The following is a 27,159-nucleotide window of genomic DNA, read 5'->3' as shown; positions in this document are numbered from 1 at the left end:
TGATAACACTGGAGGGGAAAAAAAAAAACGAGTGAAAAACCCTTCCGACATATCATTCAAATCATATCTAAAAAGGTGGTCATAAATATTTTAGAACCCAAACAAACTAATAAGAGCTAGGCCCATTAAGGATAAGATCTTCTACAACAAATTAAATAAAACAATTTATTGAAGCCTGGACTTGAGATAAACTAGATTTACTAGCTGACCTTTTATTCATTTAAAGAACAAAATTAGCTCTAATTGCATTAGAATGGAATCCAGTAAATTTCTTCTAATGTGGCATCCACGCAAGTATTGCTGTAATTGTTTACAGCTAAGATGGAAATGCTTTGATTATAATCTACTTTCTACTTGGTTTACTGTGCAGTTAAAATACTTGCAAAAAAGCTGAAATATAATAGTTTTTCCAATATTGTTCTCCCTACCCTGCAGCAACAGCTACATTTTCATGCCTATTACCCTAAAATTATTAATAACTGCGTCTTTCGAAGCTGTGTGTGTTGTAAGAATCCTTATACACTGGCCAAGTTGAAATGCAGAGATCGCTTTGAATCTAGGAGCCATAGGTACTTGTATTTGCAGAAACAATAAAGAAATAGAATTCCCTGCTACAATTAGCATGGATTTGTACATTGGAGGTTGGTCGAAGCAGAGAAGTTGAGAAGCAAAATGATGGGAAATAAACGGTTGGCCGTAAAGCAAAGGTATTTTCCCCAGGACTGCTGCGTTATTTGAGTAAACTGCCATCGTGCTGTATTTCTGCTGTGACTCAAATTTCAAGTGCTATCAGTCTGACACCTTTTCTTCATGTACCTGAAATACTTTGTGCCCTCACCAAGCTCTGTAAGCAGTTCCATGTTTTAGATGGAGTCCCCCAAAATAGACTAATTTCCAACTGAACAGGTATTTTAGTAGCTTTAAAACCCTCCAGAAAGCCTTTCCCTCTAACACAGGGAATTAAAATAAGTCAATATTCCATTTGTTTTTACTCTTCAATTTCTATCAATTACAAAACACCTTTCTCGTACCTTTTCACGCCCATTCACGGTAATTTTAAATAATCCCATTCTAGTCAAAACTCCAGATGCCTCCTAATTAAAACATAGCATTTCCACAGGAAAATTACCAGATATTCAGAACTCCATCACCATCCTCAATGCAGCACGAGTTTAACTTTCCCTTAACATAACGCATGACAAAAGCACAGCTTTTGTTTCTGCCTCTTATGAGCTACTTAAAAGGTTGATCCTACACAGTCTTTGAACTAGTAACTTAAAATACAGGTAGCAGAGGCTTGCGGCATTGCTTCGGAGGTCCAAGCCTGTATCGTAGGCGCTGGGTTCCAGAAACATCTGAACACGAGGAAAAACTTCTTTCCTGTGAAGGTGACAGAGCACTGGAACAGGTTGCCCCGAGAGGTTGTGGAGTCTCCATCCTTAGAGATATTCAAAAGCTGTCTGCACACAATCCTGGGCAGCATGCTCTAGAGGACCCTGCTTGAGCAGGCGAGCTGGGCTAGGTGATCTCCAGAGGTCCCATCCAACCTCAAGCATTCTGTGATTCTGTGAAACCTATTTCTTAAACACTGATCTAACGTCACAATTCTCTATACACACAGAGAGAAACTCTCAGAGTGCATAACGCTTTGTCTCAAAGCCACACCAGTCCTCTTCATAACCATCGTTAACACTGGCCAATTAAAATATGCTCTGAGTTCAGGTTGAATGCTAATTGTTTAGGTGCAAGCAAAAATGTTATTTAGAGTAGTACTGTTTCACTGGCCCAACATGCAACACACAACAGCTCCCAGGCCCAAGGAGTCATGCGGCACATACGGCATTGACTCGAGTAACGGCCACAAACTTCTTCCTGGATTTTGCTTTCGGAGACTATGAAAAATCCTAAAGGCTATGCCAAAGCTACAGAAATTTCCTGTTTGCCATCAGCCAGAAGGTGCAATGGGGTGACACAGCCATCACGGCGGGACAACTTTAAGGTAATTTGTGTATCCTCCACTCTGGGGTCAGGGTATAACGTCTAGGTTCAGCTGCACTAAGGATCACAGCACCTGAAGCTTTTTGCTGGAGGTCTGTCAAGATGCCCTTGCTCTGCACTGTAAAGCTGCACATAAGAAACTGGGATAGAAGTGAGTTTCCCAAAAGGCCATAAAGCAAAATGACAACATCTCTGACCCTCCATGGGCTGGTAAATAGGAAGATGAGATACCCATATGATTCATAACAAGTAGGTGGAGTCTCAAGTCCTTTTTCAAAATGCGTGCAGGTCTTGGAAAGACTAGGGTGAGACAAGAGGCGAGGCGAGGTCAACTCTGAGATGCCAAAATATGGCTTCAATGTTTTAATGTAAAAGTTTTGACCTGAAAACGTGGCCAATTATTTTTTCCTTTATAGACCTTTGTACAATCCCTGAAAAGAAGAGTTAAGAAGTCTCCTCGGCTCCTCTACAAAGCAAATGGGTTCGTGGGCTTTAAAGGGACATTCTGCCCCGCTGTGCCCTTCACATCACATACAGGAGGAGTGACAACAGTCCGGAGAGCGCAGGAGCGTTCATACAGCAATCTGAGGCACAAAAACGTTAGATCATGCTCAAATATTGTGAAAGAGAGAAAGCAGAAAAGGTTGAAGAGCACAAAGAGAACAGTAAAAATCCTGACAGTTTTGGGGGTGGTCCCACAGCACCCAAAAAATGGCTTAATTCTCACAGCAGCTTCAAACCAATATAACTCACAGTTACCTATGGAGAGCAGTAGCACAGGAGATTGAGCAGAGAAAAACAGAATAATCCTTGAAGATGTAATGTAACTTATAAAGCAGGAAAATTAGTGACTAGGAGATTTAGTTTAGAATGGCTATAAACGAGATGCAACAACATTAGAATATTTAATATAACAAATAAAAAGGAAAAATCTATTTGCCGTTCATGTTTACCACCAGACGCGAAAGCATGCTCTGTGTAATTTAAAACATATTGAAAAACTTGACTAAAAGAAAACTTTTGCATATAACACAGGACCAGCCTAAAAAAAACAGTGACGCATGGTTTCCCCAGCTCCTCTAGCCACCTGACTATGCTGCCTGTCCTTAGGATAGCATCATCCTATTTATGCTCACGCAGTACAAAGTAACTACCATTTGTACAACAGCACCCAACAATTAGCAAGCTAATGAACAAACAGATTTAAAAGGTGTTAAGTACATTAATGAATAATCATCAACAGTTACAATAAAATAGATGCGTATAAATAAATTTCAACTGTTATCTTTTAGAGCACAAAACAACTGTTAGCTGAAGAGTATTATGAAACTTAGCTATAGGTTACACTACGCATAACTGTCCGTTAGCCTCACTAAATGCCACCGGAGGCAGCACACTAGTCTAGATGGCATCTCTAGAAAGGACTTGAGTGGGAAACACAGTCAGATGGATAGAAGACGACGGGTCCTACTTGGAGACCAAAACACAAAGTGCAAAATCTCTAGAAAGTTTCCACTGGCAAGTCATCTGCTTGAGTTTTCATTACAATGGTTAAGAGAACTCATTGCTGTCTGAATGTTATTTGCCATTAACTTTTAAGCATTTCCCAATGAAAATAAGAGCTACCCCAAGTGACAGCTCACGAACTTTGGAAAGCATATACCTTGCTGGTGGATTCGTACTTACATCTTGTCTTGGCCTGCACCCACTCTTAACGTCAGCCGAGGAATAACTGGGGATGGAGCTGGAACAACTGGTTCCACCTTTATCTGCACAAGGAAACACATTCACAATCAAAGACTCCAAACAGACTTCCAAAATTAATTAAGTACATGAAAGCATTTAGACAGTTAACCAAACAGTATATCGGCTTAATGAGGCAGCCCAGCGACACACCAATCACTGTTCTCTCACACTTCAGGCTACAGCACGTACGGGCACAGTTTGTTGGGAGTTCCTAGCCATACCAAACGAAAAATGCAAATTCTAGACGAAAAAGGCAACTTGGACTTTCATTCTATTTGTAACTACTCGTACACTTTTTCAACAAGTCTTACGGATTTCATGTTTGTCTAGAGATACAAAAAAGGTTAAGTATGTTTCTAGACAATGACATGAAATGCTCTGACATTAGTACTCAGACTTGATAGCTGCCCATCTGTGTTTACATGGTTTTTTTTTTTTTGAGGTTTAAATTCAAGTAATTATTTCCCAGACTATCATATACATGGACTGTGACTCTCTTGAATCAAAATTATTTGAATCTACTCCAGGAATTTAAAGAGACAAAAATAACATGTATACCCTAAATAGAAACCTACATTTAGGATGGGTAATGACAAAGTCCTATGCCATGCACTACGTCCAAAGACTTTGAGTTGTACACTACGATGTGTCTATTCCACTGAAAGAAGTTCTGCAATCTGAGTAAAATTTCTGGTTTGATACAGTTAACTAATAAAGCTCTCCATGCATATGTTTTTGCCTACTTCACAGGACTCAGCTCTACTCCGTTGTTGATATTACACAATTTTTTTTATGTCATTCCCCTGAAGTGTTGCCAAACCTTTTCCTATGGAGCTCCTAATGCCTGGAACAATTTGACCCCTGCTTTCCATCAGTACGACTCTTAACTGCTTTCCAGGCGTCTTAAATGGTAGTGTCATCCACCTGATAGAGACATGGAATTGAACCCTGGGTACAGGAGGCTCAGGCACGTGGCTCTGCACAGGTTATCTTACCTCTTCCTGCATGCTTCTCCTCCTCCTCCTCCTTTTTTGGAATATCTGTTTAGAAAATAAAACTTCCTAGGGCAAGGACTGCTGCTTAGCTTCCAGCACACCTACATCATTGGTTCTTTTATTACAACACCACCAAGATGCTCTATACAGTGGTGGTGGTGGTGTGGCCTCATGTAGCAGAAGAAAAGCATATAAAACATTTATGGGTAGATACTAAAATTGCAGTCTGCTGGGAGAGGAAAACTGGGCTTCACAGTAATCCTAAATCTCATTTTTTGACACAAGAGGAGAGGAAGCCTCTTTTCACAACACAGGTCTGGGGGAGAGGGGTTACAGGACTGGAGCAGAAGGAAAATTAAGGACATTCACAGATATATCCTGGACAGTCTAGTCTTCCTCTGCATCAGTGGAGAAAGCCTGCCTAGGAAGGGGGGTTTGGAGCAGGAGTCTAACCTCAGCTGCTAAGCGCAGGCCTTTGGAGGCCTCCCTTCCCTTTGGCTAAAGATAGGCTGCAGGAAGGCCGGCGTAGTGATACAATTTTCATACATGAGTAAGGGCAGTTTCCTTTGGGACAACTCCGACGAGCCCTGCCCCGACTTAAGGATGACTCCATTTCTTGCAAAGCAGTTCCTCAACTACTTAAGTTTACAGCGCAGCCTATTAAGGTTAGTGGAAACTGGGTCAGCAGCTGCTTCCGTGAGCTGCTCAGTCATTCCCCCAGCACGGCTGGTAATCCCTGTCGTAGAAGAGGGGTGCAACGGCTTCAGCTGTCTGTTTGTAATTCGGTACCGCATGCAAGACAGCATGCTACAATCTCCTTTTCCGGCTGTGCCAAGGATAACACACGGACACTTAAGGCAGAGCGTGGAGCTGCAAGCAAGCCCTGTGCAAAAGCTTCCCCTCTTTGGTCTTGTGACCCAACGCTTTCAGCACGCCGGCTTTGGCGTCTCTTTTCTGCCCTTTGTGCAAAGTACTGTTTGCTGTGTTTACCTGTCAGGCAATTTGCAACAAAGTTATAGGAAAAACTTTATGATAAGCTTACCTCCCCAACATGGATGGAACGCACACTTAACGAATTTATGCAGTTATATAGCTGTACAACTGTAACTATGCTCAAAACCTGAAACGTTACCATTGCCGACATTGAGTCAGCGCTTTAATATATATGCTAACTACTACATCATGTAACAAATTTGGTGTTTTGCAACGGACATCCGGAGCTGAAACTGTAGGGAGACTCTGAACTCATCTTTTGGGTTGTGCTTTTCGTGGAAGGTTAAGCGTCCAAGCTGTAACTCGATCGTTTTGCTCTTACAGCACAACTGCCAGCTAAGTAAGTCATTGTGTGATCTAAAAGCTAAATTAAGGAAACATGTACTTTTAGGGGTTAAAATGAAAGAGCAGCATTCTGGAGTAATACTGGGAATTGGGGCCAGCAGAAGAGCATTTACAGTGGATTACTAAGCTTCCCAAATCACCAAAGAGGTAAAGTCCAGCAATATAAGACTCCTTTGTAGCTAACTAAAAATACATTGTCAGTGGATTTGTCCAGTTTTATGTATAAGCAATACTTCTTTCACCTGAACTAATACTAGTAGTCATATAAGCCCCTTATTGCCATGTGCTGCATTTTTTTTGCTAATCTTCAAGGATTTAGCTTCTTTGCCACATACCTCAGGGCACCAACTGATAAAGCTCTAACTCTCCATTTTTCCAGGACACCAGCAGTGCGGCCTTGCAAAAAATGAAAATCGCTCAAGAGATTTAAAGGCGAAATTTATTTTTAAAATCCTGACTTGCAGCAAAGAGGTGGATTTAAAAAAAGCTTATCTATCAAGAATCAGTTTAAATTTTAATTCTATCTGGGGACTCTTTCATGCATTCTAGCTTTAAAGTTTATCTTTTGACAGGGACATTTTGCCAAGGTAATGGGCAGCTTTGTCAGTTTAATTTGTCCAAGTTTTTATTACTGTTGAACTCCTTCCCTAATATATATAATATGTTCAGGCTATATGAAAGCTCGAACAGTTCATATTTGTTTGTGTGTCTGTTACATCGCTCTAAAGGAAATTAGATATAGAGATTCACAGAAGATATGCAAAATCGAAGGTATGAAAGACAAGCAGCTTATTGTCTCTATTTTATACACTTATTTAACTTTAAAAAAAATCTCTGCAGAAATTCTCAGTGAAACACTGACAAAATATCTCAGGCACGAGACGAGGAGAGAGACATGTCATACAAAGCAAAGGAGAAATCCACGAAACAGGCCTGCCGCAGCCTAAAGCCCGGACATTAAATTAACACGAGCAAAAAGACCACCACGCCGTTGATCATCGATTCATCCACAGCGCACAACTGTTAGTTTCTCCAAATCGCCTAGATTCTGCATTGAAAAAATATGTCAACTTAAAGAATATTCTAAGTTTCGAAATCAGCAGTTAGGTCCAAGTCGAACAGGCAGCACAACAGGATACAGCCTCTTGCAGTGGTAAAAAGGGAAAGTGAGGAAACCCCCAAATCTGAGCTTATATTAACTATTACACTCAAAGCAGGACATAAAGAGAGTCTTGGCAAAACTGGAACTTAACTACGGCTTCCTAATGCTAAGAATACAGATTTAGGAAATCCTGTATCCAAGGTTATCACATATGAAGACAATCTCTTTTCTTCTCTTTCTTTTTTTCTGAACAATTTAATGCATATTATAAGGAGAAGCGACAAAGAATTAGTGCAAATCCTGAATTAGGAGAGCCGTCTCTAATGTGATTTCTAATCTGATAACGTGCAAATATGCTGGTTTCATTTCTTATATATTAAATATATTCTCAAGATTAGGTGATACTGCAAAGAAGAAATTGTCTTTGACTGATGTGAATCAGTAACAGCTACAGGAGCTGAAGGAGCTCAGGCCATTTGAAAACTAGGTCTTCCCTCTCTCTCAAGCTAAATGCTCAAAACAAAAGGCCACCTATGAACTTTTAGACCATGAACGTAGGCCATAGGTTGAAAACAACTGTATTCAAACAAACTGGAGCAATAAGGCTGTGGTCTTGCAAACAGAGGATCCAGTAGCTCTGTTGAAAATCTGAGATAAAAGGTGAACTTGAAATATTTCTTTTCTGCCTTAGAATAGTAACAAATACTGACTAAACTCATTATTCTGCTCCTCATTTATGCCCTCCTGGTAGTTTAAAGACTTCTACAAGCTCCAGCAGAGTAGATTATTAGAAACAGAATTTAAAGTTTATATGAAAGGCATCTGGTTGATGCTCCTACCAGTGGAAATTTGCAGAACAAAACTACTGCACTGCAAAAGCAATTTGTTCCAAGTGTGCTGCTGAGTGTAAGTCCCAGCTTTTCTAAGTGAAAAGTGAGTCGTGAAAAACTGGAAATATTAGGTTAAAACAAACAAACAAACAAAAACAAAACAAAAACAACCCCCCCCCCCCAATTCCAAGCTAAGACAATCTCATACTTAAAATTCACAAACAATTTCCACTGTTTCACCACTCAAAGGGGTGGAACAATCCCTTAAACCTTCAGGGGACTTTTCCCTTTGTGTTGTTATTAAAAGAAAGAAACAAACAAAAAGCCCCATTGTAATCACAGACCTTTTAAAAGCTTTTAAATAACACTTAAGAGAGAGTACAGGAATCCATGTGCACTTGTCAAACTAATAAGCCCTCTCTCAATTCATCCAAAACAACCTACCTTTTCGTGTTTGTGTTTCTCTTTCTCTTTCTCTTTCTTTTCTCTTTCCTTCCTCTCCTTTTCCTTCTCCTTCTTTTCCTTTTCTTTATCTTTCTCCCTTTCCTTCTTTTTCTTCTTCTCTTTTTTGTCTTTCTTCTTCTCTTTTGGTTTCTCTTTGTCCTCAAACAATTTTTCAGGAAGCATTGGAGACAAAGAAGGTAACATACTGGGAAGCCTCATGGCAGTTGGCGTGCTGAACAAGGGCAAAGACATTTCTTTGGGAGGTAACACAAGAGGTGCTGATGGAGCCTTTATCTTATCTTCCTTACCTTTATCTTTAAGTTTCTCCTTGTCTTTCTTATCCTTGTCTTTTTTGCCTTTCTCTTTCTCTTTCTTTTTATCTTTGTGTTTCTCCCTCTCTTTTTTGGCATTGCCATCTTTCAACTTTACTTTTGTGTCAGCATCCTCAAAGTCCTTCAGTTTGAATTTATAGGGATCGAGATCATCATCTTTGAGTAGTTCCTTCCATTGAAATTTCCCTTCCTTGTTTCCTTCCTTCTCTTTCTCCTTTTCCTTGCTTTTCTCCTTCTCTTTGCTTTTCTCCTTGCTTTTATCTTTGTCTTTTTCCTTTTGTTTTTCTTTCTTCTTCATTTTTGTCCTCAGCTCTTTTTTCAGTTTCTTTTTCACTTCTACTGATGAAGCCAACTTGGTTTTCTCCTCATAGACTTTGAGAAGAGGTTCTGGAGTTGGTGGCGAGGCAGAAGGAGAGGAGAAATAAGTGAAGTTGGTGGGTGGATTAGAAGGTGTCCCCATGTTTGCTTTTCGAATGACCTCGTCAATTGAGTCGTCCATTGTCCATGAAATGTCTGAACTTGAAGTCCCACCTGAGGGAGGTACTGGTGTTGCTCCTGCCTTACTTGAATTATTGGCAGAAACAGATGGTTTAGGAGTTGTAGTCTCTGAAATAGAAAGTCTTTTAGGACTGGTAAAAATTTCTCCTTCTGATTCAGAACCAGAGGAAAACTCAAAGGGATCAGGCTCTCGTTCTGCACATGCACGAGCAATCACAGCATCAATTGAGTCATCAATCGTCTTGTCCATTACTGCTACCTTCTTAGACTGGTTTTCAACGTTTGGCTTGGTGGCAGGCTCAGGTGGTGTCTGTCCTTGTTTTACTTGGATGTTTTCCTTTCCTATCTTATCACTTAATGCAGCCAGAGGGGTTCTGCTTGGTGTTTCAGGCTTGACAGGTGCTTGGGGAACATGAGCAGGTACCTTTGGACTTTTAGGGCTTTTGGGGCTCTTGGAGCGACCTGGTGACTTTTTTTCTTTGGATCCAGTTTTTGGTGAACGTATGGGACTTCCAGTAACCACTGGTGAGGGAGTAGTTTTAGGAGATTTTGTCTTTTGTCCTGGAGAACTTGTTTTGGACTTTGTTTTGGGTACAAATGGCTTTGCCTCTAATGTTTTGGGGGTTGGCAGTTGTGATTTTGCAATGGGAGCCAACATCGGTGGTTCTGGTGAAGGAGGGGCTAAATCTGTACTATCCTGAACGTGAACTGGAGAAAGCATTGGTGGCACTTTTTGAGTATTTATTGAACTAAGAGGCTCACGTGGTTCCAAAGCGCCGTCCAAGGTGTCTCCTTTAGAAACAGCTAGTTTTGGTCGCTTCACAGGTGGAAACTCCTCAGCATCGGGACTTTCTAACGGTCTCTTGCTCAGGTAGTTTTCATCATTAATTGCCTCATCCTCTTCCATATCTCCCTCTTCCTCCAGTGGCACCTGCATGGCTTCTGCGGATGTACCTCCATCGGTAGGCACCTGTTCCTCTTCCTCTTCTGTAACAAACAACATTTAATAAAAAAGCATTAGGATAATCAAAAATGTGTTTTACAGAAACAAGCAACAAGAGAAGCAAATGTTCATCTGCATTTCAGCGCTTAAGAGATAACTGGCCACCTAATAGCTTCTTACTGGTCTACTTCGAAGCAAAGCAAAGCATCTGTGTTCAGTGGCACTGTCCTGCCTCACACCAGACATCATTACAAATGACAGATTCCCTCACTGCAGCTCAATGTCAAATCCATGAGAAAGGATTTGAGGGTAGGCCTCACCCACGGTGGTACACCTTTTGGAGCGGGTCTGAAGTACACTGGCAGGACAGCTATAGAAAATGTCTACTCTTTCCTTTGCCTTTACTTAGCGTCAAAGGCTCATCACTATACAGGTTACACTTTGGTCACATCTGAAATAATTCCTGGACGTCACCGGACAGCGTAGCTATGCATATCGTACTTGCAGTCACACAAAATCACATCTCTGCCATCTTCCTGAATGCTGATGATTTCTTACAGCAGTAGTTAGGATTACAATTGCATGAACTTCCTTCATTTTAAACAAAAAAAGAGAGGCTCAAGGATTTTTTGTTGTAACAGAGGGGACTGCAAACTGAACATCAAATTAAATTTACTGTAATTAGCTGTCTTGCTTGCGTATCACAAAATTGACTGCAAAGGAACTACTAGGAGTAATACACAAATTTCTTCCAGATTTAAGTTAGTTCTTTGTACCTAGTCTCAAGAATAGAAGAGTCCCAGCAGAAGAATTCTACCGTCTTCCTAAACCTCATTTATTTTTCTTAAAGGAGCACAGTCCAATGGTTAAGGCAGAGGACTATGCCCCATTCAAGCTACCAAGTCCTAGTTCTATCTTAAGAACTTGCCATGTAACGTTTTCTGTTGCAATCATATGGGAAGCCCCAGCTCCGTGCGGGTTTGGATCAGGAGTGCGCCTTTCAACCGGCTCTCTCGACCTTCCCCGCTTGCTGTTGTTCCCTCTGCATCACGGACCAGTCCTAGACTGCACGAGCTGGATGCTTTCTGCAGCGCGACCAACCCGAAAGACGTGCGCCGGAAGAATACACCTAACGCTCTCCAGTTGCCAGCGGGCATTCAGGCTTCAAGACCAAAAAGAGCTAGCTGAAAATAGACCGTGAGACGCACGTAGCATGGACATCCGGCACCAACTGTTTCAATGCCATGGAGACATCACCTGTGCGGTTGCTCTGTTCCTTGTTGAATTGTAATAAAATATTATTTCTATCCACATACACCACCATCTTCAGTCTTACACGTGTGACACTACGGCACAGCGCAAGGAGAAAATTCTCTTGAGATCTCTCAGAAAATCCATAGCAGGTTTGGGAAGAAGAGAACCTCTGATCCCCCGAGCCACAGTCAAGCGCTTTATCCATTTGGATACACTTGCTCACTTCCCAAATGGAATTATCTCAGCAGGAAAAGAGATTCTTAGCTTGGAATAAGAACTTCCCCACTGGAGTTATACTGACACATTTATATCGGTTGTAATTACATCTTTACGTTTCTGCTGGTTAACATCCCTGCGGAGACGAGCTCCCTCCACCTTACCCTCTGTCTTTGTTTATCCACCTGCAAAAACGCATGACATTTTGTCCAGGAGGGTTTCGGAGGAAAGATATCAAGTGCCCTAAGGTTCCTGAATGAAAGATGTGGTACAAACCATTTATGATGACAGTACATTAAAAAAAAAACAAAAAACAAAAAAACTAACTTTATAATGAGCAGGTGATTTTAAAGAAGCAAACGCAGAGAAACGATAATGGAACGCAAACACTTTTTAAAGCTTTCTAAAACAGCATCTTTCTTAAATACCTCTTTTTGAGGCGTTTATTTTCAGGTTTTCTGTGCTGGTCTTTCTTTACTGTAATGTGTCAATGCTCTGATTTAGGAGAGTTGAGTCAAGAGCCCTGGGCTGCAGCACAAATCTTGCCAGCATCACAAATTAAGTAAAATGAGCTAGCAACTCTGGCTTTTGCCAGGGCCCAGAGGATTTACAGCAGCCAGCCCAGAGAGGAGACTTTGCCTGAGGATAAAGTCTTAGCCTTCCGTGAAAAACAGAAATGTTAGGCAGTTTGGTTTTGCCTGGCTGGGCACTGACATTAACCGTTGTAAACAGTAAAGTTAGAGTATAACTGAGAAATCACTGCGGACCAGGCCTGCACCTGCTCTGGGAAAAACGAAACCTGCTTCCAGATCGCGGAACCCGTTTCCACCTCTGTCTAAGCTGCTGCAGAAATCAGCTCTCCTCATCTGTCGTGAAGAGTTTTGGCGATGAAGAATTAGCATTAAGCAGATGTCATACAGCACTGATTGCTGCTAAGCAATTGCCTCCCAACCCCATTCAGCAGAGTTTGCCCACTGACAGTTCGTTTCCATTTTAAATTTTTTAAGAAAGTGATAAAACAAACACCACACTTGAAAACCAGGATTTAGCACGCACTTCTGCCTAGGCCACAAGACTAAAAGCGTAGCCAAATCCAAACATTTGGAAAGATAGAGTTTGTTCATGCTGACTTTAAAGACAGCGGCATAAAACATTTTTATGTAAAAGTATGAGGATAGAAAGATATATACGGCAGTCAATAAAGTCAAAGAGAAATGACTGCAAATGACAGTAAATACTTTAAGAAATATATATTTACTAAAATAAATATATTTGCTAAAGACTTCTTCCCAGCATCTAGTTAAATAGCTATTCTGTTAGACTGTCTCATTGAAGTGCACTGTATTATTTCATATTTTTGTAACTTCCTGCCATCCCAAGGTGCTTCTCATGTTTTACCTACTCAGTATTGCAGAAAACCAGCAGCTGCTGGATCAAAGGAAAAAGAAAAAAAAAAAAACCAGATTAGTTTTGCAGAACAAGGACTGGAGTTTTGTGCAACAGAAAAGAGCAATGCTTATTTTTCTTACGAGACCAAGTAAAACGTGCACTGGGCCCAAGAAGTTTCTATGACCTTGTCTGGAGATGGCAGTGAGGGGCAGGAAAGGTTAAAGTGCAGTCTGTAGAGGTGAGGCTAGAAATCAGGGTATCTCGGCTCCAGCTTTCATGCACATTCCTGCAAGCCGCAAGGACAATTGAGCAAGGAAGCAGGAGCATTACCATCCCTTTCATAAAGACTTGGATTCCCCCAAACATCTGGAAAAAATTGCCCGGGTCAGTTCTGAACAATCCAGGGACTGAGGAAGTTCACGAGCGCTTAACGACTGACACACATTCACCACTTCTCAGCCATGCTCAGATGACAACCTGGAATCCTATCTTGGGCAAATGAAACCCAAATTTCTCTTGGAACGAGGCCATGGGCTGATCCTCAGCAAGAACTAGTTTTCTGCCAGACGGCAGCGTTCAAACCTGAGCCATTGCAGCTGTGGCCATGGCAGAAAACAATATAGCGTTTTTTTTTTTTTTTAATTAGAGCAAATTAAATCTCTCAGTCCTATAGTTTGGAGTTATGGGCCTGTTTTCCTCCCAAACAATTCACATTGGAGCAGGAACCAAACAGGGAAGCACGGCACCCTTTAAAGGTAATCCGCTTGACTTGGTGACGAGCATTTAAAATCATGTGAAAATAGTTTTTCGCCTTTGTCCATCTCACTCGCTACTGGGCACTTCTCCATGCGCCTCTGTGGACCGCACTGCTTTTTAACTCTTTTTACTGTGACCTCTCCCTATCTCTGACCGCCTTATTAATGACACTACCCCTGAGTTAGCATCTACAGGTCAGGCAGATATCGCCGCGGCCATCTGCCCTAATAACTCTCTCCTGTAATGAAAGGGAGACTGGAGCTGTTTGGGGGGTTTCTCAAGATAACAGTTTTTTTTTTCTTTTTTTTTTTTTTGGTTAGAGAACTCAGCGCTGGATCAATATTAACGCTCACGTTACTAAGGCTACACGGAGCAATTGTTTATTCTGTCTGTCGTTCCCTCGGACAGAACCTGGGTTCAAGTTTATATAATGAGGAAACTTCTTTACTTTCATGTGAAGATGATTTTGTGCTTAAGGCACACAGAAAGGGAGCGAGGAGCCTACTCCTATTTTGACACAGGTGTGCGCAGGGTGATGGTGGGCAGGTCACACCATGCACTCCTGTCTTCCCTGCTTGACAAGCGACGGTAATTTCATCTCACAGCGACGCTACAAAAGCTGAATGTGATAAAACTTTGGAGTCGCTGGGTAGGAAGCATTAGAATCCCAAATACAAACCGCAGGGATCTGTCACCATTTCAAACGCTGGAAAACGTCTTAAGCTGAACAGTTCAAGCAAGAAGTAGAAGCTCCTGCATCTTATTTAACAAGGAACCACTAAAGTAGCACAAAATATCCTTCTTTGCACATCACATTCCTGTAGAATAGCAAGGACTCAAAACCCAAAAGCTTATTGAATATATACCTTCTTAATTTGACCATGGCTCAGTATCGGGACAACAATACTCAACCCTTCAATAATGAACTTTCAAGTTTATGATGATCTAGGGACTGTTTCTCCCTAAAACAGACACAGCGGGACAAAGGAAAATAAATTCTGTATTTAGAGTAGAAAAAGAAGCGCCATCACCGATACCACGCTACCAGGCTCTCCTGATTGCCTAATTAGAGGAGGCTGCACACGTTGCTCTTTCGACAGCAGGTCAGATGAAAGTGAAGGCAGGAAAAATATATGCAGTGCTTTTCTGACTGAAGAGAAAGGCACCTATGCCTAGGCATTCTTCAAGCAAGAAAAATGATGACGTGAATACATAATTTATCATCATCTTGGTCATTACCAGACGTTTTACTTGGTAGCTTCAGAGATAACAGCAGGAGCACTTAAAGCTTGAAGGATGTCCTAAAGAACGTGGCACAGATTGGGACAGACAAGATCTCTGCTCAGCTCCTGGCCCTGCCAAAAAACTTACTGTGTCTGTTGGCGGGTATTTAATTTAAGCTATGTTCCAGGTCTCTTCTGGAAACCAGATTAGTATTTCTCTGTGTTACAGGGTGATGATAGGATGGGTGAAGCCCTCTGACTGGATATGGAAACAAATTAAGTACAGAGATGTAAGAATAAACCGATACCTCTTATGTATAAGATGAAGTGGAGTCAGATATGCCTGGCATAAAGCTGGACACTACTTGCTGAAGAAGACGCAAGGAAATATTATGAACAGCAACTTCTCACCCCCAACGCAATTGCTAATGTATTAATACAGCGCAAAGGTCTGGCAGGTAACAGTTCCTGCAGAAGCCAACTTAGGTTATTTCTAAGAACGTAAGATTTTGCCATTTTATTAACTTTAGTATGCCAGATAGATACACAGTGTCAGCTATCAGTGCAAACACACCATGATACAACACTGAAAGCAAGCAGTTATTCTCTATATAACTCATACCTGCCTATTTTTGACAATTAAAAACTCTTCTATAACTCACATTCAACAGACCTTAAACTTCCTTTCTTTTCTAAAGGAATGTAAAAGGGCTAAATAAAGGCTTGTCAGTAGTTCATGCTTTTCTTTGCCTACAGCTCTGCTCACTGTGGGTCTCTGTGCTCCTCTGCACTGCATGGTACCAAGTACGTAAATGTGGGAGCTGAAAGCATCAGGGTTTGGCAAGGCAGCTGGTTGAGCTTCTAGTGCTGTCCCGACTACAAAGTCTCAAAGAAAGATCTTCAAAGCTGTGGGAAGCTGTGGGAAGAGCTGTCACAAGGTGCACATTAATCAGGAGCAGGACAGTGGATAAGGGATGTAGAACAGACTATCTGCTTTCGCCCATACTTTTTTTTTTATTTTTTAAGGAAAGTTAGGACCCATGAGAGGAAATAATGTGACAGCCCCAGCACTCAAATCTTCAATTCATCTTTCTTTCAAACACATATTCCTTAGGACTGCACAGATATCAAGGTGAAAGCTTTACATACACGCCAGCTCAGCCTCTCAAAAGCAAGAAAGTGATCCTTCCCTCAACATATGAAATTTTTCAATTAAAAAAATAACCACTAATTTTCCTACAGACTTCCAAAATATTTTCCTATTGTCTAGATGAAGTGTGTGATTAAGTCAAAGTTACATTTTGGGAAATTTTAAGTCATTAAGCCATGGGCATAACATCTCTACTATATCCTAGTAAGTAGAGGCTTTTGACTTCTGTTTCAGGTGGAAAAAAAATGCCATGACAGGTTTTATCTCATACAATCATGGAACGGTTGAGGCTGGAAGGGACCTCTGGAGATGATCTAGTCTAACCCCCCCATCTCAAGCAGGGTCACCTAGCGCACGTTGTCCAGGATCCTGCCCAGATGGCTTTTGAATATCTCCAAGGATGGATACTCCACAACCTCTCTGGGCAAATCTCTTTAACTTGCTGTACTGACGGCCCTTTGCCAGAGCAAACACAAAGTGTGCTTGTAGTCCATAAAGGAAATTGATGGAAGAGCACCAAAATACAATCCTAATATTCTAAAGGCTGATATCCTGATGTAAGAAGAACGCTTCAAGATACTTGCACTACATTTTGAGCTTAAAATGTCAAGATTTCCTCCTATAATTTCTCTGCCGCATGAACACAACTAACCACCGATGTGACTCTTCTCCTGAATAGAGTGCACTGACAGATTTCTCTTTTACCATATAAAAGACATCATCCAAGCTATTACCAAACCCTGACATTTTCCATTTCAGCACTTTTATGGGAAAAATGTTAGTAATGAAGCACCGTCACAGAAGTTCATTTTCCGTATATCTTTGATTTGCCCACTAAAACTGCTAATGAGTTTATTCCAGTCTGAGTGTACGCTAAGATGCAGAAACCACAAAGATATAAACGAGGGCTTTCAAGTGTGGCTAGCGACTTTGCATACAGAACTGAAATACGGTAAAGAGGATGTTACAGGGGCCTCAAGTTCAGCATCCAGGCTCATAAGCCACATTTTAAAATTTTGGCCCAAATGTCTCGTAAGCCACATTTTAAAATTTTGGCCCAAACGTCTGGGTGGTGCCTCCAACAATTGGTACGAGCCTGGACTGAACTTGGAGGTGTTCAACAGGACTAACGGACTTCATGTCCACCTTTACCGATCACCTCAAAGGCGGTTTTTAACCTCTCAAAGCACTACAAGCGGTCTACACAATTCCCCTCTATCACAGATGATGAAATAGGTCCATCGCTCTTGAAATAAGGATGTTAACAATAATCTAGTTCAGGACTTACAAATTTCCAGACCAACTCAGTTCACAAACGTAGGTACCTCTCTACCCTATTGAACAACTGCTTCCCATTCTTGGTTATGGATTTCTTGGTATGAAACCAACAGTGATCTGAATTTTTGAACACCAACATGAGAGTAAGAAGTCCACAGTTAGTCAGAAACAAACCACAACTACTAAACCTGCAGTCTTGCATGCACACTGATGCCACAGCACTGCTTTAAGAAGAAATAGCCCCATCCTTTCTTTCCTGGTTCAAGCACTTGTGCAGGAAACTAGGGAACTAACCCAGGCTAAAATACGAGAGAAAATTGTTAGTCTGAACTTAAATCCCCCATCCAATCTGTCAGGCTGCCGCACAAAGGCTTGGGCTAGCAGAAGTCAGAGGAAAGTCCTGCACCTCCTTGCATGTATCCTCACCCGATCCATTCTCTACGATGAAGTGACTTAATTGGCTAACTCCAAAGGAAACAGGTCCGTCTATGAAAGAAAAAGGGGGAGGAATAATTTTCTGTCCGACTGGTAAGGTAAATAGCTCATCTCAGGATAGCATTAGGGTGTAGGAAAGAAGAGGAAGGAGGAGAGGGGACATCCCTCTCTGGGCATCAGGTATTTTTATCTTGGCTCAAGCTACAAGGCATAACTTCAGCTTCTAGGAGTACTTCAGCATACTGGAAGCCAGAGTACTAACACTTTTAAATACTTACTAGTGGTGGTTCACATTGTAATACTTTTTTCAAATATGCAATGTTTATCAAACCATACTACCGAGACTTCTTAAAATGACACACCAAATTTCCTGTTAAAGAGAGAAAAACAAAGTTGGCAGATTGTTATCAGCTAAACTCATAATCTCTCTCTGACCTTACAAAATATCAATCCTGTATTTGTGCTGTATACAGCAAGCAAAAATGTGTTTCTGTCTAAATGCAAAGAGAGGGACTTTATTTTTGCTTCGACTTCTCAACAGTGGCTCAGCAGTTTTGCCTATTACATATACTTACGCAAACAGACGCAGGTGCGTGAAAATGCTATGTTAATGAGTCTGGAGCTGCTATGAACGTTTTGGATTATGAGTAAAAACAGCCACAGAAGTATCTTTAGGAAGTGATCTGGCACAAAAAAGCCCGAGAACCAAGTAGCTTCCTAGCAGCAATACTACAGTAGAGCTAGCTTTATTCATTCATTTAGTCAGTTTGCTGTTACTCTGAATTACCTGTGATCGAGTCTCTTCCATAGACTATAAGGAACACAGTATAACATCAAAATGACCACTGCCTGATCAAAACGTACCGCTGGAGATAGATAGCTCCGTGACGAAACTGTGGACAAACCTGCATGCTTCTTATTGCACTTTCTGCTCCCTCCTATGATGTACGCTCTGTACCAGAATCGGACACGTGCGCAACATGCGCACCCTGGGGCAGGCATGCTGGTGTGTATATTTTCTCTTTAGAGGAACATTTGACTTTTAAAAAATGAAATTATTAGCAAAGACAAGGTAATTAGGCAATGACAATTCACACAGTACAAGCGATCAATAACCGAGTATATTAGCGAGACTGACAGAGGTGTGAAGCTGATATGTTATAAATGGCTATATACTGACCTGTAAAAATGCAGCGTTTCCCTAACATTCTGCACAATAAAAAACTAAAATGCTATATAAGCAAGCCAACCTGAAATGACACCTAGTATTATAAATGGCCTAATCTATATGTTAATACTGTTGTATCACATAACTGCAGCAAGACTAAGATAACAATATGACTTTGGGGTTTCTATGGCTACATCCTGGGCTAACGTGCCTGAAAGGCCTTGCTGCTGACACCACACAAGCTTTCTGAGTGCTTCTCCTTGGTTATTTATGATATGATTTATGATAACGACAACATCTCCTATTTTCTCCCCTCGTCAGATACAATAAATTGCCATCGTTAATCACCGGTCTTGCTTCAGCTATGATTACAATAGTATAATAGGGGCTAGCTAGGGTAATACTGTGCATTAAGGTGTTTTTTCCCCCCCTTTAAAGAAATATGCACAAGTAGATCTCTGTAGCCGATGTCAGTATCTACAGTATTTTAATAATCTTCCTGCAAGTATTTCTGGACAGGAGTTCTATTACAACTAAGATTCTGCACCGTTCCTCTTGCAGACATCAAATTTATGATCTAAAGACTCCAAATCCACATAGTATTATCTGTATCTAACAATTCTCAAACGTAATACGAGGGTTTCATATGTATTTTTCTTGACAAAAGGAAAGCAGATGGTCAGTCTTTTCCCTTTGCACCTACATATCTAATCTTACTGGCTAAGCTTTCCAAACTAGCTTTTCGAGTATCACACATCTTACTTAAAACAAATACACTGAATCTTCATAAATGTTTGGAGGATTTTACAGTACTTTTCCTTTTATATATTATTAACCTATATAAGAAAATATGCTGCTATACTGTTTTATCCTGTACTAAAAAAACCCCCAAAAAACTAGACTTCTAAAAATAGTCCATGAAGCAAGTGTTTATACCTCCTAGCAGAAGAACAAAGTAGGTATTTATTACATTGGGCTAGCTGTGCTTAATCCATCCTAATAATCTTTATCTGGCATTACTGAATTTACTTGGCTCCCTTCACAGACTGGCAACCCACATTTGCATCCCTGTAGTCAGATACGGACGCGCAAAAATACTGTGATTACTCAATATTTTATTTTGCAGCAGAGCCAAAGAACCCAAACAAGGGTAAGGCCTAATTTTCCCGTAGACATCATCTACTCCTTGCCTCCCTGTAACCATCTGTTATCTCGAGTCTTGCACTTTCCCTCCACTAGTTCACAATTTTAATTTGAAAAGTGTGGGTTTCTCTGGGTTGTGGCTATGACAACCGAGTTTTGGTTTAAGGCACAGGTACCTGCGTGTTATAATACGAAAGTCACCTCCCTTGTCCTCAGGAGTCTCAGAGATAGAAAGTAAGAGATAGACACGATGGGGTAATTCCGATTTTATTAACAAGTCTGTTTCTATTTACACGACTGCTATAAATAGCGAGCCGCGCACCATTCGCCCTTCAGCCCAGCCGTCATTCGTTGCCCAATTCTTGACAGGGTTTGTGGCAAAGGCAGAAGAGATGGGAGGGAAAACGCAGCAGCAATATCGATCAGCGCAGGAAAGACGTAAGCGGCAGCGTGGAAGGCCCAGGAACGTGAAAACAGCGGTCTCCTATCGAACGATCCTCTGATTTCCAAGTTCAGCTCATAAATAGGTGGACACCACTGCGACAGGGGTGACGCAAACCTACACCCAGAGGCTCCTCTACCAGACACAGTCTGCAAGCGGTTACAATTACGGGTGGCCGCCTATGACGTGCTTTCCTCCCTCACAAGTAAACCGAGGCTATTTTTGATATTGATCTGTTCTATACCTGTTTACGTAACGCAGCTTCTGGAAAAACTGCATCACCGGAAGGAACCTACCTTCCAAGCTTTGGCTCAACACAACAGCTTGAGAGCAGCGTCACTCTTGCTGTGCAGGACAGAAACGCAACCGTGCCACTGCAAAAAGGTTAGGAGGGCTTATATCGCCTTCAGATAACTTTTTAGTTCAACAACTCATTTGGCCATTAATTACCTCGGCACTCCTCTTCCTACTCGCACTTGCAAGGGCGCATGTGAAGCCGGATGACACACTGTGCAGGGGAAGAACCGTATCTGCACCATTCGAAGCGCTTTGGTTACTTCTGGACCCTGGAAGCAAACAATACAGCGCACGTATTTCGAGATTCATCTATCCGTTTGAGCGCCTTCGTTAGATAAGAAAAAGAAATGGGAGTATTTTCCAAAAAAAACTTTATGGAGACGAGAAAGACAGGGGGAGGGGGAAGTTTATTTTCAATATAAGAGTTGAGATAGGCAAGAAATGGGAATCGGATGCTTTGCTCTAGAATAAACTGGAAAAAAGTCCATCTACGCTGTTAGGCAAAGCCCTAAATCTGTGGTATCTCTCCATACGGGCACGTATGAAAACCAAGCCAGTGATATTTTCAAGAAAACCCGCCCTTGCCACTGCATGACTACAAGCAAAACTACCACTGCTTCGATGCTCTGCCCCGGCAGCGACGCGCTCTCGGCACAAACGTGACAACGCACGTTCACCGGCAAGAAGTCGGAGATACGATGCGAGCCCCATCGCAAACGCAATCTCCTCGATCGAGCAGAGGAGGAAATCACGGACGATAAGGCTTTAATAAAGCTTGACAAGCCTCAAAATTAAATTTGCTGGGCAGGGTTCGCCCCTGAAACGGTTCCCTTCAGGCGGTCTCGATGAAAAGAGCCAAGGAAAGACTTAAAGAAAGGAAAAATGTTTACTTTGAGAGGTTTGTCTTTTTTTTGGGGGGGGGAGGGGTTGGTCTTCCAGCTACAAATCCAATTAGTGGCTCACTCTGTCTTTCGGCCTCTCTGTTTTCCTCCATCCGGCAGGCGAACGCACGTGTGTGTCCCTCTCCCTGCTTCTTTTCGCATGACCTCATGGATCATGGCAGCATCACAGCATCACAGAATCACAGAACGGTTGAGGTCGGAAGGGACCTCTGGAGATCATCTAGTCCAACCTCCCTGCTCACGCAGGGACCTCTAGACCACAGTGCCCAGGATCACATCCAGGCGGGTTTTGAATATCTCCAGGGAAGGAGACTCCACTACCTCTCTGGGCAACCTGTTCCAATGCTCAGTCACCCTCACAGTCAAGAAGATTTCCCTCATGCTCAGATGGAACTTCCTGTGGTTCAGTTTGTGCCTGTTGCCTCTTGTCCCGTCACTGGGCACCACGGAGAAGAGACTGGCCTCATCTTCTTGACACCCCCCCCTTCAGATACTTGTAGACATTGATGAGATCCCCTCTCAGTCTTCTCTTCTCCCCTTCAAATAAATCTCACTTCCACGTGAATTCAAAGGCTGGAGCAGTCAAAACACTCTGTTGGCGGCTCTTCCAGAGCAGGAGCTTTTTGGAGGACAACCCAGGAGACACGAGCCTGTTGTGAAGCTGTTGTCGCACGGCCGCAATGCAACCCCACACTTCCGCAGCTACCGCAAGACGCCTTGTGAGCCACCTAAGCTAACCGACAGGCAGTGCAAAAAAAGCCGGGAACAGAAGAGAGATTCGGCGATATTAGAGCCCTCTTTGTACACTAAGAGAGCCAGGGGGAGGATTACGTGAAGGCGATAGGAACTGCCATGAGCGCGGCACGTAAAAGTTGTATGGCAAGGTAAGAAGGCCCGGACTCGCGATACGCTCCTCTTGGTACCGCTTACAGCGGATGCAAAGTAACATAGGGTTTTTGCAGCAGTTGGAAATAACACACGAGCTGCAAAATTCTGACTGGTTTTAGAAGCCTTAAAACTTAGTTTTTAAAGCGGGAGCTACAACTAGGACAACGACCACAAAGCCAACGTTGCGCCAGGTTGCGCTTTACACCAGACCCATCCCCTAAGTCCGCAGCAACCTTCGATTTGATGCAAGGTCTGCCCCAGTGCTCTGCATGACCTTGGCAAAATGCTCAAAAAGGAAAACAGCTCTCCCTCAAAACAACAGGTCCTGGGGCTCTAAAGCTATTTTAGAATTAGCTTTGAGTAATTGTCCCACAGTAGGTGTTTTCTTGATTAATTGCTTAAGATAAGGCCTCCTTTTCCTTGCTGGCCTCCAGTGACTCCCTCTACTTCCCACAATCACTTTTGTCTCATTCTTCTGTTCACTGGGAATGGCTAAGAGAAAAAAAAAAGAGAGATACACCAACTCCATTACTCGAGGATTAGCCAGGAGATAACCCCATGTATTCCATTACGGCCCGTTACTTGAGTAATTATTCAATCAAATTTAGACCATTTGAAAGATGCGCTAATTGTTTTGCAAAGCTCGCTCAAGCTGCGTATCTACAAGAAATAACTTGTGTCCTTTAACAAAACAAAAACGATGTTCAGATTGCAAAGGAAAATAAGGAGAGGTCTGTATTGAATTCTGCTTTTTAAAAGCCTAGTTAGGCTTAAGTGGAAGTTAAGGATGTACTTTGATCAAGTTTCGACACGGGTGCGATTGCACGCGTATTTTACGTAGAAAATTTGCAGGATAGTGCTTTTCCGTCTAAATTATAAAAAAAAATGTTACTCAACCACTAGTTTTCTATCAGCTTATAAGATGCAGCCTATGCACAGGACAAGCAGGGCTGGGGGAAAAAAGAACAGACAAAGAATCAGTATCTAGCAGGCTTAAATTGAGCAAGCAGCTTGTGCACACACATCAGCACTAAATTCAGACAGCTTGATATCCTGATTCAAATTGAATTAATGTCTTTTAGTTAAACAATATTTTTCTTAGGCACATAGCAGAAACAAAAAAAATATGAAAACAAATTTAATAGAGGAATTGGTTTCAGTAGGCAGTGTTACCCAACATTAACTTTCCATTCATCCCTAAAAAAAAAAAAAACCACCTTTCATTTTAAAAATGTCAGATTTCTACATAATCGTCCCATTTCATAGCAGCTAGATTGGTGCACTATCAGGTGATTGTGTTTACGAAGAGAGAGGGAAATAAAATTGAGAGAAATCAACAGATGCTCAGGTCAAAGACCTCCGAAGAAGCCACAAACTAAAGACAAAATCCTCATCTTTTACAAAACTTTCCTTAGCTGTCGCATATTACGAAGGATAAGCATTTACAGACGATGAGAAATTAATCCATTTAATAAATAAATCCATTTATTTGATCTTCCTCTTGGTACCACACTTTCTAAAGCCCTATTCTAAAACTGCGGCTGCCAAACAAAAAATACAGACTTTATTTTTAAAAGTCCGTCAATCTTCTGGCTATAGCAGATCTCATGAAACACCTCATATTTTCTAGACATAGTTTTCTCATAATTACAGGTGCCATTGGGGGAGGCAGAAATAGCCAGTCCTTGCTAGCATCCACATGGGTAGTTTGGTGATTTTAACCCAAGTTGCTGGATGGTCTTTCCAGAGGAGCTGAACCCTTGGCTAAAGGATTTAATAAACTCAGACTTTTCCCACCCTTGTTTGTGCAACTTCATGAATTTTGGGGGGCGGGGGGGAGATTTATCTACGGGAGTGAGCACGAACTGCTGGTATTCTCGTGATGCAGTCAGAACGGAGCCTACTCAGCCGTGGCGAGGGAGCTCCTTCCAAGTCAGGATTAAAGCCATTGGTAGGGAAGCTTGGGTTTTAATGGATAAATTGCTGCAGAGTATGCTCAGCCAAACTCCTCTGCAGCCTCGCAATTTGTTGAGGAACAGGACTTGAAATTCGGTGGGGAGGGGATTATCCTCCTGCTGTGGCATGTAATTTTTAAGAACACCCACCCTATTAATCTAGTTACATGGCAAACAGTAAGCAGCAGTTTGACCCAAATCCTATTAGCAGCAACAATCTGTCATTACCTCCTCTCCCCAAAATGAAATATGCTCTGGGATGCGTTACAGAGAAATAAAATGCAGGAGGTTTCGGACATTAATTTCTCCCATCTCCCAGTTCAAATTGTAAATTCACGGGGCAGGGACTTGAATTATGTTTGCAAAGCCCTACAATCACCCACACTGCTGCATGGATGAATCATAAATATCAACAACATTGAAGACTCTTTCCCATTTCTTCGTTCCTTTTTGTCGTGCTGATTCTCCATTTTCTCTTATCCTTGCATTTGCCTCCTTTTGTTTAGTCTTCATTGCCTGCCCCTTCCAAAACCCAGAAAATATCACAGTTGTTGTCTTCTCCTGCCCCTTGATCTAAGCTCTCTCTCCAGCTAACATTGAATACAAAGATATAAACTGGAACAGGCAAGAACACATTTACTCTTTGTGTCACTTTGGGGATATTTTCATGAACTGCTGAAGGATACTGGGGGCCAGGAAAAGAAAAGACTGAAGAAAAGGGTAAAGGATGAGAAACACAGGAAAGTCATGAAACACTGAACAGTAAAAAAGTAGTAAGGAGAGGAAGAGAACATATAGAGGAGTTACGCTGAACAGACATTACAGTGACAAAAACAGGGAGACGGAACAAATAATGGATGTGGACAAACAACCAAAGCTAAGGCAGAGCAAGCCCAAATGTGAATTTAGGGCACGTCAGCTTCTCCATGGGATATGTCTCAGTGAAAGCAAGGTAACCGCACATGGCACCCTCCAAGCCATGCAGACTCCTCGTGTGTTCACAGGGCATTCATCAGGCTTTAAATGCATACCTTGGGTTTCCTCGTGTTAATCTGTACATTCACGCGCTAAAGAGGCAACACAAGGAGACTGAATGGGGCCAGCATGTGCTTGAGTCCTGCAGGTCTAATGAAGGGAGAGCGAAGGCAGCAAGGCCTGAGTTTGTGGGAAGCCCACCTCAAACAATAAACATCCTAGGTGAACCACTGGGTCTCGATGCAGTAGGTTTGCTCCCACGCCAAACGATTTGCTTCGATTCCTTCTCAAGGTGTCGCTTAGCATATGAGCAACGCTGCCCAATCACTTGCTGGCTTGGTTACTGCCATAGACCATTACATTATCTAAGCTCTACTCCTTGAATATCTGTTTAGGGAAAGTCTCTCTATTCCTGTGTTCTTCCATGTCCATGACATTCCTGTGTCTTCATGTCACGACAGATACTACGGACTCATTTCTACACATACCCAGAAAAATCAAAAATACTTGAGGATAACCTTAGAGATAAGGAGCTGTTCAGATGTGACATATTTCAGCATTTAGTAAAAATTAATTACCCCTCATGTTCATGAAGCATTCATTCCTTTCAGAAGGCATCCAGATGTTTAACTTTCACTGACTCTGCACAAGATCAGAATGGTGGGAACCAGAAAGAGCTGAAGAATCACAGCTCAGTCACTAAATTGTAGACCTTCTTGCTAGAAAGCGTGAGAATGCATCCTTGTAGTGAACACATCATGGCCAAGATGAATTAGCTTACAATCTCTGTTGTTGTTGCCGTTTCTAATGTAATGCTTGAGAGTTTGGAGCTGCTTGCTCTAGAGCATCCAGTGGCCGTGCAGCTGCAGGGCAAGTCAGGTCAGGGAGCTAAAGAGAAAGCAAAATTATCTCCCTTCTTAAAAAATAACTTTTAGCTTAATCAACTTGCTTAACCAACTCAAAGGAAAGGGAGGGGAATGAACAGCCAGACATGAGAGCAGCCCTGCTCCTTTTGGCAGCATCCCACGGTTACGGCAGGTTAACTTAAACGCAAGGGGGACCTTCTACCTCTTCCCGCAGGAAGCGCTCCTTTTTCCCGGTGAAGCTATTGTTTAAATACCTGGCATGTAGCAGTCTAAATCAGACATGGTGAATATCAGTCCTCTGACTTGAAAGAATTGCACATGATGAAAACACAACGTTCAAGGTCAGTGTATCCCGGTATACTTAGGTGGCTTCTGCTGCTAACTTTGCTTTTTGCATTTTAGTAAACCTAGAAACCCTTTCAGGTACAAGATGGGACTTCCTTAATTTTCACCTAAGGGTAAATACGGATGTACATGTACTGATTCAGGCTCCTTCTGGGGACTGAGAAAGTTAAGGACATGATTTATTCAGATTTCTTATTGCACAATGGGGAAGAGGAGTCTTTTTCCAATAGTGATAGGATTTTTTTTTTGCC

General features: G+C 41.9%; 1 protein-coding gene across 1 annotated transcript in view; it reads right to left on the bottom strand.

Annotated features, from left to right (window-relative positions):
• The window catches only part of TAF3 (TATA-box binding protein associated factor 3), a 116,376-nt gene that overhangs the window by 17,346 nt on the left and 71,871 nt on the right, over window positions 1-27,159 (bottom strand). Inside the window, exons 3-4 of the mRNA XM_068959314.1 lie at window positions 8,454-10,270; window positions 3,685-3,767 (exon numbers count right to left, since the gene is read on the bottom strand). Of these exons, the coding sequence (XP_068815415.1) occupies window positions 3,685-3,767; window positions 8,454-10,270 (1,900 nt within the window). The remainder of the gene's footprint in view (window positions 1-3,684; window positions 3,768-8,453; window positions 10,271-27,159) is intronic.

The sequence above is a fragment of the Struthio camelus genome, chromosome 1 (genome assembly GCF_040807025.1).
Source record: "Struthio camelus isolate bStrCam1 chromosome 1, bStrCam1.hap1, whole genome shotgun sequence".
In the NCBI taxonomy this organism is placed as follows: domain Eukaryota; kingdom Metazoa; phylum Chordata; class Aves; order Struthioniformes; family Struthionidae; genus Struthio; species Struthio camelus.
The sequence above is the reverse complement of the archived record's forward strand: the minus strand, read 5'-3'. Positions and strand labels throughout refer to the sequence as shown.